The 12,185-nt window shown below is 43.9% G+C and overlaps 1 protein-coding gene across 1 annotated transcript; it reads left to right on the forward strand.

Annotated features, from left to right (window-relative positions):
- Positions 1-2,996: 2,996 nt before the first annotated feature.
- On the forward strand, positions 2,997-4,576 carry LOC125511148 (transcription termination factor MTERF4, chloroplastic-like). Its single transcript, XM_048676447.1, has one exon. It carries the CDS (start codon positions 3,120-3,122, stop codon positions 4,278-4,280), a length of 1,161 nt encoding a protein of 386 aa, XP_048532404.1. The 5' UTR covers positions 2,997-3,119; the 3' UTR covers positions 4,281-4,576.
- The last annotated feature ends 7,609 nt before the right edge of the window (positions 4,577-12,185 follow it).

The raw sequence follows: 12,185 nt of genomic DNA on the forward strand, positions 1-12,185 counted from the left end.
GCGCGCGGAGGAACGAGCGCTCGGGCGGCGGGGGGTTCTGGCCCGGGCGGGCCGGCTCTGGGCGCCACGGGCCCGCGCGGTGGAGAGAGGCGGCGGCGCTGACGTGGCACGCCGTGGTTGGTCGCGGCGGGCGGCGCGGACATGTCCGTCGGCGGGGAAGAAATGTCCGGCGGCGCGGATCTGAGAATTTTTAGGGTTAGGGGAAGAATGAACCGCGAATTTCGGAGAGGGGGTGCTCTTTTATAGGTAGAGGGAGCTAGGAGAGTCCAAATGAGGTGCGGGTTTTCGGCCACGCGATCGTGATCGAACGACCGAGATGATGGAGCAGAGTTAGGTGGGTTTTGGGCCAAAATGGAAGGGTGTTGGGCTGCAACACACACGAGGCCTTTTCGGTCCCTCGGTTAACCGTTGGAGTATCAAACGAAGTCCAAATGGTACGAAACTTGACAGGCGGTCTACCGGTAGTAAACCAAGGCCGCTTGGCAAGTCTCGGTCCAATCCGGAAATGTTTAATCCCCACACAAGAAAGAAAGGTAGAAATGACCACCGGAGGAGAACGGAACGCCGGAATGCAAAACGGACAACGGGGAAAAAGCTCGGATGCATGAGACGAACATGTATGCAAATGAAATGCACATGATGACATGATATGCAATGCATGACACGCAAGCAATGACAAGGCAACAACAGCGAATAACTGGACGACACCTGGCACATCGGTCTCGGGGCGTTACAACATCGGTCTCGGGGCGTTACACTTTGCATCGGCAATGGCCCGACCTAGATCATCAGCGGGCTCATCTGATGCCTCTTCTTTAGCTTCTTCCCGCATTGCCGGCTCACCTTCTTCCCACATTGTTGTACCATCGTATTCAAGGAACCCATGGCCAGGATAGTTGTTGTCGTCCTTTTCTTCTTCATTGTCTTCCATCGTAACCCCCCTTTCTCCGTGCTTGGTACAAACACTATAGTGGGGCATGAAACCGGACTCAAATAGGTGCCAGTGAATGGTTTTTGACTTAGAGTAATTCCGATCATTCTTACAGCCAGCACATGGACAAAACATAAAACCATCCGCCCACTTGTTTGCCTCAGCCGCAAGCAGAAAAGTATGCACGCCATTAACGAACTAGGGAGAGCATCAGTCATCGTACATCCATTGTCGGCTCATCTTCATTACACAGCACCGAATAGACCAAATTAATACAAGTTCATACAACACTTATTATCATAAAACAACATACAAACTCTCTAGCTAAAGCATTTAAATGCAACAACAAATGGATCAAGATCTCAACTACGGTAACAATTGATCCAACAACATAATGATACGAAGCCTCACTATCGATGGCATATTTTCTAATCTTTCTAATCTTTAGTTTTGCATTTTCACAGTATATACCAACAAAGCTAGCTTAGACTAAATTTATTAGTATTGTGTTGAAGCTGCAGCGCCAAGCTTTAGCACTTAACTACTCTTGCTTCTATGCCTTTAGAGAGAGCACATTTTTTTAGTCACCTACTAGAGAGCTACTTAAGAATCATGTGCAGTTTTATCATATTTTTATTTATATACTTTCTACCACTTATTCTCCGAGTACATATTTAGTAAATGCAGAACATTGACATCAATGGTCGTATGTGTATGCAACTGTCTTTATCTTGTTATACGTACTACAAGGATTTCTCACTTTGTTTTATTTGGCTTGGGCAATTTATTTCCTGGTGCTTATGATTTTTGATAGATTATTGAGATGGAAGCAAGCTTTGCTAGAGATACAGATTGATTTTAATAGTTTTCATGTGAGATTTTTATAAGTTCCGTGCCATGTTTCATTGCTTGGCTACACAATTACCTTACCTAGAATCATCTTATGTGCATATATTGGTTGTGCCATCATAATCATTTGTTTATCCAAAAAATCCAAAAGTATCAATTTGCATTCTCCGTGAAGAATTTTCACTTCACTATTTTCTGTGTCTATACATATATAAATGACGTGGCTGTTTTTTTGTGGAGATTGTGTTATTGTGCAGAAAGTTTGTGCTCTTATGCATAGTTGGTTTTTCTAGAGAATGTGGTATTGTGGATTATGCTTCTTTTACTTACATGTTGTTGTTAAAACAGATACATGCATAATCGTTTGCCCAAAATAAAGCATGCCTAGCGTCAGACTCGAACCTATAGTTGTGTGAGCATCGACGCTGTTGGACATGGAAGCTTTAGATAGAAGATTTCGAGCACTAGCACGTGTCTAGCCCATGTTCGACCTGGCCAATTTTGATTCATAGAACCAAGTGTTTTCTTCCGTTGCAATGCACCGACATTTGTGCTAGTAACCTTTCATGGGAAGATAGTGTGTCATTTCCCTATCAGAGTTGGACTACTTGATGTATGTGTTGTATTATTGGCATGGTCGTAACAAGCAACCATAAATATTGTTTTTGATTTCTTTGGGATGAAGACTTTTATGTGACAACCATATGTTTACTAATACATAGTGGGGTTTCGGAAACTGATGGTTACTTTTGTTTATTGACAAAAAATTACTGTGATCTAGGAGCTTTTAGATTACAAGTCCCTATTTTATTTGGATTCATGAACCATGGGAGTGGACTTTCATTCGATGCCACTAGCTCCTGTGATGCACCATGTGAACATGTACCTTTTGTCACATCTATCCATCCTTTTGTGCTCGATATCTACCGTGTATGAATATTACATTCTTTAGTTGCCTCGTATATGAACACATCTTTCAAATGTGTTGTGCTATCATTCTGGTGACTATGGAGATATATTGTACTACACGAATGTATGTTTTTTTCTTTATTCTGTTATATCCTAATAAAGTCTGGTGTTCTACTAACTTGACCATTACTTGTTTTGCCATATCGTTGAGACCGGCACCCTCGCGCCAAGGCGCGATTCCGATCTTGTACATGGTATGGGCCAGCGAGCATGAGATGAGACTGACGTGTGGGGCCCACTTCACTTGGGATCGAACCAGAGCAAGAGCACCCACGGAAATCTTGTGCCCGGCTCCTCATTCCCGCACCAAACCGGCCGTCGTGCGTTCCCCTTTACCTCGCCGCCGGCGCCACCGCGCCGTCGCGCCGCCATGCTCTGCCTCCGCCTCCGTTCCCGTGCCCTCTCCCAGCTCCTCTCGTCCCCCTCCTCCTCTCCTATCTCCCAGCTCCACCGCCTCCTCTCTGCCGCCGCGCCCGTCGTCTCCCCAAACCCTAGCTTCGCCGTCGAGGATTACCTCGTCTCCACCTGCGGCCTCACCCGAGCGCAGGCCCTCAAGGCGTCCGCGAAGCTCTCCCACCTCAAGTCCCCCTCCAAGCCTGACGCCGTCCTCGCCTTCCTCGCCGGCCTCGGCCTCCCCGGCGCCGACGTGGCCGCCCTCGTCGCCAGGGATCCCAAGTTCCTCTGCGCCGGCGTGGAGACAATACTGGCCCCCAACGTCGTCGAGCTCACCGGCCTCGGTCTCTCGCGTTCTGACATCGCGCGCCTCGTCTCGGTTGCCGGCAATCACTTCCGCTGTAGATCCGTGGTCACCAATCTGCAGTACTGCTTGTGCCTCCTCGGGTCCTACGAGAATCTCCTCTCTGCTATCGAGCGCAAATCCTACATTCTCTCGTCCAACGTCGAGAGGGTTATCAAGCCCAACATCGCGGTCCTGCGAGAGTTTGGGCTTGGTCCTTGTGATATTGCCAAGCTGTGCCATGCTCAGCCATGGCTCCTCACCTGCAACGCAGAGCGTGTCCGGGCGATGGTAGTGTGCGTCGAAGGTCTGGGTGTACCCCGTAGATCTGGGATGTTCAGGCATGCGCTGAATGCTGTTACATTTGTCAGCGAAGAGAAAATCGCCGCCAAATTGGAGCACTTGAAGAAAACGTTCAGGTGGTCGGATGCTGAGGTGCGCATTGCTATTTCTAAGGCTCCAATGGTGCTGAATAGGGCTAAGGAGTTTCTGCAGAGAAAGTCAGAGTTCCTGATCTCTGATTTGGGGTTGGAGCCGGCATACATTGCTCATCGCCCGGTAATGCTTTTGTACAGCCTGGAGGGCCGGTTAAGGCCCCGGTGCTACGTTGTGAAGTTTCTTAAGGCAAATGGATTGCTAGGTCCTGATCGAGACTTGTATTCCGCAGTCGCATTGAGTGAGAAGTTATTCATAGAGAAGTACATATGCCCTCACAAGGAATCTGCACCCTGCTTAGCTGAAGACTATGCTGATGCTTGCAAAGGGCTAGTGCCAACTAATTTCAGAATTACATGAAGCAAGGACGTGCTGTGGAAATTGGTAACTGTGTATGACTATGACAGAGTTTTTACCATTCCTAGTAAACTGGTAATTCACATTAGTGTGTTTTTTTCCTAAATAGAGATTGATTTTTTGCTGTAGTACGCATTCCACATGCTGGTTTGCTTGTTGCTAATGCCTAATGAATTGATAGTTTAATTCATGAACCCTGTGGTGTTGATGTAATGATGTTCGTCGTTAAGTAGACGTGAAAGCATCGCCTACAATCTCTGGAATCGAGAGTCCATGAATATATTTGTGTTTCCAACTTCCATTTAGGATAATGAAAGTGAATATGTGAGTAGACCAATTTTCTTGTGAAACCAGAACCCAGAGGCCTTTTGATTTTTTTTTCCCATTATCCTTCTAAGGTTGAATATCTTTGTTCCTGAATCCTGTACCTGATTTTACTTCCGCTGAGAAAATTTTCAAATTTGATAAGGTAATCTATTTGGGACTATAGCATGGTCAACAATGAATTAGTCTCATCATTTACATCTGTCATAGTTCGTCAGAACTAGAGGGCCAGTTCAGGCCCTGATACTATGGTGTAAAGTTTCTCAAGGAAATGGATTGCTCAAGTGCGACCTGAGCTACAATACAGTTTCCATGGTGGCCCAGAAGGTTTTCATCGAAAAAATTCATATGCCCCCATAAGGAAGCTGCCCCGCACCGCGCTAAAGAATATGCTGCCGCTTGCAGAGGGGAAGTGCCCCGACCTAGCATTTCCATTGGCGCTAGCTGTTTCTGTTACAAAAAATACTTGGCTGTTCCACGGATACTCAGAATTTTGGTTAACTCCCCTTTTGAAAGCCTTATATTACTTGAGCTTTTTCAAGCACAGAAAGATAGGTCATGCTGTTTCCTTTGCAATATTAAATGAACTTTAGATGCATTATATATCTTGAGGACTGTTAGGACTGAAGTTCTAGCCATTGGATGCATTTTATGCCAATATCTACAGATACAGGTTAAACTTGGACTCTTGGAGTTAACAAGTTGCCGTTGCGGTTGACACACTTGAGTTATTTTCCCTTCTTTCTTTGATTTGTGTCAGTCCTGTTTGCACGCAATCACATGTTTTGGTTGAGTAGATAATTAGAGGTGACATGAGCTAGTTGCTGTTCATCTGGTAGCACAAGCAAAAAGACCTGGGAAGCAAAGGAGGTGATAATGGTCCATGTAGCATTATTTATTGGGTTTAATTCCATTACACGCATGGTACAGCATATCAGTCGAATTCCGGAGGGCTTGATGATCCTTGCCTCCTCTGTACTGACATTCTATACATGCTTTGCCTTCAGGGGCTAATCAGTAACATCAACAGAGCGGAAGATGCCCTGCATACTTCTTTGATTAGACTCGGTTGTGGTGCTTTCCTGATTCCAATCGTTCTTTCAGGTAGCAGCAGCCTTTTGACTTAAAAGCTTGGCTACTGTGGTCATTGGGTGTATTCATTCTCTGTGCCAACTAGAGAAGACATGGCATGCACATAGGCTGTACTACTTGTTGAACAGGGAATGTTTACCTGGAAATAGTGTTTTAGTCTAATCCACCCAAACTCCGTCTTCAGTTTACTGAATTTAGATGCTGTCTTCTTTCTATCGTGAGAAGATGTTGGATGCAGATGCACGCCGCCTGAGTGAGGTCGCTTCGGGGCACACTGCAGACATGTATTGCAGTCAGGCTCCACTGTTCAAAGTTTTTTGGTTTCGATTTGCTTACAGAATTTCTTTTGCTTGGGCTAGAATAATCTAAGTAGTGGTGGGAGCTTGTGGTTTATCGAGCTGCAGCGTTGTGAGCTTTTAGTGGTGCGTACGAATGGGAATGGTGACTGCAGCTTGTCATGATCTCTTCTTCTTGGTTGACAGTTCTTCATGCTATAGCTGTTTAGAAGAGAGCAAAGTTTGAGCTGGGGAGATGGTTTTGAGCATGTATGCCCATTTTTATTGCAGGGCAAGTGTTTTGCTTATATGCGCAGTGCCATGGGAATCCATTGACATGATCCAGGTGCTGATCAATGTAATCATAACTCTCCTACAGACAGAAAGGTCATCACTTACTGACTCAAATCAAAAGACAGCAGCACGTGAAATGCATGTGTGTTCCGCAGCACGGCAATTCCGGTCGGGGTGCTTGTGACTCGCGTCAAAGCGGAAACTTCGCTGTGGTGCCTTGCCGGGGCGAAATATTTGTGTAATATAATGCCGCGAGAGTGATGCTTGTAACCTGGTCTTTTGGCCTAGACTCTTAAACCTTCTTCGTATTCAATGAAAATGGCAAGCCTTTTGCCTTGTTTCAAAAAAAAAAAGACAGCAGCACTGCATTGCATCCTTTATTCTTTCATTTCTTTTGATTGTGTGGTTGGTCAGGCAAGTTATCTCTCAGATTATGTCTTTCAGCGCAAACCGGAGTCGATTAATTGATTTATAGTGTGTGGTATGTGATGGGCTCAACTCCACTGTTGGTGCTGTAAAACTCTCAGTTCCTGACACCCCACATTTCTGAAGACACATACGCGTACTGCCTACAGTTTCAGCAGCGATGTAGTGGCTTGTGCCTGTCAGTTGGGTAGAAGTAGTGCAGCTTGACTGTTTCCTTTGTGCAAGGTTGAACTCGTTGCCGGCTCCGAGATCTTAGACCACACCGACAGCGGTATGGGTGGAAGAAAGGTGCCCCATACATATATTATACTACCTCTGTAACAAAATATAAGACGTATTTTTAGGCTAATTGATACGGAGGGGGTATGAAGTTACAAAGTTTTTTCTTTTCTTTAGAGGATTTGCATCATCAGGTTTAATAAGCGGCTAATTATGTACTACCATCATGTCTCAAGCTCGAGTTTTTACCGGTCTTTCTTATTTGAGAAAGGGTTCTCACCATTTTATTTTAGGTAGTTTCTCAATTGCTATTTCTTGATATTTCTATCAAGATTGTGTTAGACCTTGTCTTTAGCTTTCCAACAAACTTAATTTCGTCCAATTCAGAATTCATTTGCAAAAGTTGTGACCGTTTCAGTTTTACCAGTTCCCGCATCTCTCTGCCTACTGCGGGTGCCCGAGATCACCTGAGCCCCTCCATAGACACCTCTCTGACCTGTCCGGGTGCCCGGGGTCACCCGGGCCCCCTCCCGAACCTCATCTGATCACCCCGGGTGCCCGGGCTCCTCCGCCACCTCCTCTCGGCCCCCTCCGGGTGCCTGGCCCTTGTGTGTCCGGGTGCCCTGGGTTGTATGGCTTTTTCTTTGTTGGGTCCGAGTGCCTGGGGGTGGCGGTTGTGTGCAACGGCCACATTTTTCTTGGGGGTATTTATACCCTCTTCTTTCACCTTCAACCCTAACTCTCTTGCAAGCCCCCCCCCCTCCCCCAATCACCACCATTGTTGACCTCTTCGAGTTTGCTAACTCTCTATTCCTTATATGATTCTTGGTTCTTTTTGAGGGAAAAGAGAGAGGAGACCTAGATCTATATTTCCACCAATCATTTTCTCTTATATGTGAGGGGAACTTTGTGGATCTAGATTTTGGAGTTCTTTTGTGTTCTCCTTGTTCTTCCTCTCATAATCCTCCATAACTTTCGTTGCTTTGGTGGGATTTGAGAGTGAATGGCTTGGGCACTTCGTGTGCCCTTGCCATTGCATTCGGTGCATCAGTTTTAGTTCTTCACGGTTATAAGTGGAAGTGAAAAGTTGAGAAGCTTATTACTCTGGGGTGTTTGGCATCCTGGAGCTTGTTCCTCTTGGGTGCTTTGCGACCAAGCTGAATTTCTTCTGTATTTGTATAACTCTATATACTTTCTTGACGTATCGTGTGTTAGTATCGGGACCATTGCAGAATGTCTTAAAATATACGTTTTCTGCAAGATTGCATTGATTTTTCTAGAGTATGGATTTTTGACTGATATGTGCAACATCTGCTTTGTTTTTCTAGTATGGATTTTTGACTGATATGTGCAACATCTGCTGTGTTTTTCTGGAAATAATGTGCAACATACATAATTTTATACATTATGTCAAAAGTTACAGGGCAACGTCCTATAATATTATGCCACTGCAAGCCCATGTCAATGGCTACCATTGCATGTTAACCAATCCTTAGGCCATCTCAAGTTTTCCCTATTTTAAACTCATTGTTTGTCTTCAATTATAGTTTCAAAATCAAAACAATTAAGCCATTTTTTGTGGTTTTGCTTTTGGTAATGTAATGCAATGTGTTTATAGGTTGCACTACATAATTGTTTTTGTTTTCTTGGTGTTGACGGTTGTCATAAATTAGAGCCAGCACTCCTCTGAAAATGCTTCATTTCTTGCAAGTTAATTACATGTCTACTCCTCCATTTTCTCTATGTTTTGGGTCGTTCATTTCTTGTCTTTGTTGAATGAAGCACGACAAATTAATAAATTTGTAGTTGATATCAGAAAAACTACTAACTAGAGGTCTACACTCTAGTGATCAATTGTTGTCACTACTGATGCAAAGTGATCCATCACGGTCATTCTATGGTTGGTTAGCCAATCGCCCTTTCTATTGGTAACAACTAATTTCATTTTTAAAAAGGAGTATGTTTGTTAGATCAATATTTGTGAATTAATACAATTGATGAAAATAGTTGTTAAATTTAACTTGCCCATCAACATAGTTGAAAATAGTTCCATTGATCTAGCATATATATGTATTGGTAGCATAGTACTTGATAATTGTTATTGCTAGCGGATTTCACTTGTGTGATTTGTTCGTTGTTGGGATGGTACTTGATAACTAGCTGAAATTGTCGATCATTGAATTCTTGTATACCCACTCCTAATGTTTCATGTAGGTTAATATTGTGTTGTATAACTTCTAATTATTTCATTTCTGTGAATCAAGGGGATAGACTTCCGAGACGAAGTAGCAGCGGTTGGAAGTTAGCTCACATCCTTTCACCTCTGGGTTACTAAAGTCATAGTGCCATATGTACCTCCACTCGACACAATAATACCAGACTATCTTGGCAATGTCGTCGCTATATCAGTTATCTTAGTATCATTTGTTCCATTCCAGAGTTGATTAGGACCCAATTGCGTTTATTATTTCCAGTTCGTGTCCTCGTAAAAAAGGGAACTGGTTATAATTTCCTGCCGTGATCTCTGACACGGAATCCAGTAGGAATCAGGCACAAGAATCAAGGAAAGTGGGGAAATAGATCCGCCCAAACGTGAGCTCAGCGAGGCAACATGAACTGACGGACGCAAGAGGCGGCGCATGACTGCAGCTATGGGGACGAGACGAAGTATTACCCTAAGTTTATCTGTCATCACACTGTGGTGGGCTACAACTGCGTTCAACTCGAGTCACCTGTAAACCAAACGAAAGGGTACACACTAATCGACTGTGAAGGCAGTGAAAATCACTGTTTTCGAAGGGGCAATAGTAGTCCGCTATGATAAGTATTAATTCAGGTTTTGGGTCCTTTGGGATCAAGCTCTCATTAAAAAAACTATCATTTTGTTCCATATAATATTTCTGGAAATGACACTGTAATGAAGGTGTGATGAAGATGATATCTGCAGTATTATTGTGCATCATTTTTCTAATTCATGGACGTTATCCTGATACATGTTTGTTAGGGATTTTCTTCCTCCCTTGATTTCCATTTGGCCAATGTGAATGGTGGGGATATGTCCCATGTGGTGGTAGGGATACCATTTACAACAACAACAACAACAACAACAACAACAACAACAACAAAGCCTTTAGTCCCAAACAAGTTGGGGTAGGCTAGAGGTGAAACCCATAAGATCTCGCAACCAACTCATGGCTCTGGTACATGGATAGCAAGCTTCCACACGCCCCTGTCTCTTTTGGGTTTCATCTCCATAAGAGTGGCTGAGTTTTTACGTTGGCTCGCCAAGCCTATCACAACCCTCCTCCTTTACCCGGGCTTGGGATACCATTTGTTGTGGAAAATTCTCCCCGAGGCTGTGTGCCCATAGTTTTATTTTCCTAGCAACCAAATGAGCCCTAAGTGTAATCAGGGGAGGAAAAGGGGTAAGGGTACGCCCCTCCCTCTTCCAATGCATGAATATTAGTAAATCAAGCTCGGTTAATAACCTCACTCGATTTGTAACATGAAAAGTATTAAAAATATAGTGGTAAACAGTTAAAAAATTTCATCGTGTAAAAATTGTTCACTATGTTGAACTAAAACCACGACACTTTATTTTGGAATGGAGGCTGAAGAACTTATTGAACCGGCGACAGGGGATTGGGACACGTTGCGGGTGAACCAAACCTTTTGTGGTGTGGATGTTCAAAGAATTCTCTCCATCCCACTGCCAATTTATGAGATGGCCGATTTTGTGGCTTGGAGCTATACAAAAACGGGTGTTTTTTCAGTAAGATCTGCCTATCACGCAGTTTGGGATAGTCAATTCGGGCAATGTTTACAACAAGTTGACAGCTCGACCTCAACTACGCCCACTTGGGAGTCTATTTGGTCTCTGAACTGCCTGGGGAAAGTCAAAATTTTCATTTGGAGAGCGCTCAATAGTTCAATTCCCTATCGTGCGAGCTTGTCTGACAGGCATATCAAAATTTCACCACTTTGTCCAGTTTGTAAGAATGGCCCTAAAACAATTCGACACTTTCTGTTTGAGTGCCCGGTGGCAGTGGAGGTTTGGAAACTGCTTTGGTCTATACGATGTGATAAAGCAAGGTTTGCTTATGGATAAGTCTGGGGAGAGGGTTTTGGATTTTCTTCTAAATTTGCTTGAGAACTTTGTCCAGATCCTTGGACTTCCGAAGCTGAAGGAAACAATTGCAACTTGCTGCTTGTATTTGTGGTGGGAAAGGAGAAAGCATACGCATGGGGGAACACCGCAAACTGCATCCCAAATTAATCTCTCAGTTCGATCAATTGTGGCGAATTTTATCTCAGCTTATTCACCTAAGGCGTGAGTACGCCTTGATGGCCGGGTCAAACCGAGGCATGATTGCGTCAAGCTTAATGTGGATGCGGGTTTCGATGCTGACACACTCGAAGGCTCGGTTGGAGCTGTCATCCGAGATCATAACGGCAAGTTCATAGCGGCTGCAAATGAAAAATTGAATATCTGTTATGATGCACTCACGGCAGAAGCCATTGCGGTCAGGTTTGGTTTGAACTTGGCTCGTACAGCAGGCTGCAATAGAATCGAACTGAATTCGGATAGTTTGGAGGTAATAGGCGCATTAAAGAAGGGATTTTCATCTTCAGTAGCTAGTGCCATCTTTGATGACTGCTACTTTATGTCTCTTGATTTTTCCCATACCTTGTATGAGCACTGCTGTAGAGAGAATAATCGTGTAGACCATGAGTTAGCTAGGCTCGCTAAATTCTCACCCCCTCATGTATGGTTGGATTCCCCACCCAGGGAAGTCTTACTGTTGATTGTATCTGATGCTACTATTGTAACAGTTTAATAAAGAGAAGGTTTATGTGTCAAAAAAATATTTTTAAAAACCATTGCATATTTTTTATAATGTAGATGTATAAAAAGTATATTTATAGAAATGAAAAGAAGGAATGCTTGTCATCTCTTTTAAAAATGTGCATCGTGTATTTTCACAAATACTCTTGAATATTTTTTTTAGTAAATAAAAATAAAAAGGAATATTAAATAAATATAAAAGGTAAAAAATTCCGAATAAAAACCAGGAAAACGTCAGAGAGAGAGAGAGGAAAAAAACAGTATTAGCCGCTTAATAGGCCTGGTTAATATAGCACGCCCCCTGTGCGAGGTTCGTCGAGCGATGAATAGGTGGTTTAGAGAAAGTCCACAGGTGGGCTGGCCCGCTTCGACCACCACCCCACCCGCGCCGCCGATCGATCCATCGATCAAACCCAACCCAACCCAGCCCAG

The sequence above is a fragment of the Triticum urartu genome, chromosome 5 (genome assembly GCF_003073215.2).
Source record: "Triticum urartu cultivar G1812 chromosome 5, Tu2.1, whole genome shotgun sequence".
In the NCBI taxonomy this organism is placed as follows: Eukaryota; Viridiplantae; Streptophyta; class Magnoliopsida; order Poales; family Poaceae; genus Triticum; species Triticum urartu.

Coding starts and splice junctions, on each gene's coding strand:
- LOC125511148 (XM_048676447.1), top strand. CDS start 3,120: ATGCTCTGCCTCCGCCTCCGTTCCCGTGCCCTCTCCCAGCTCCTCTCG.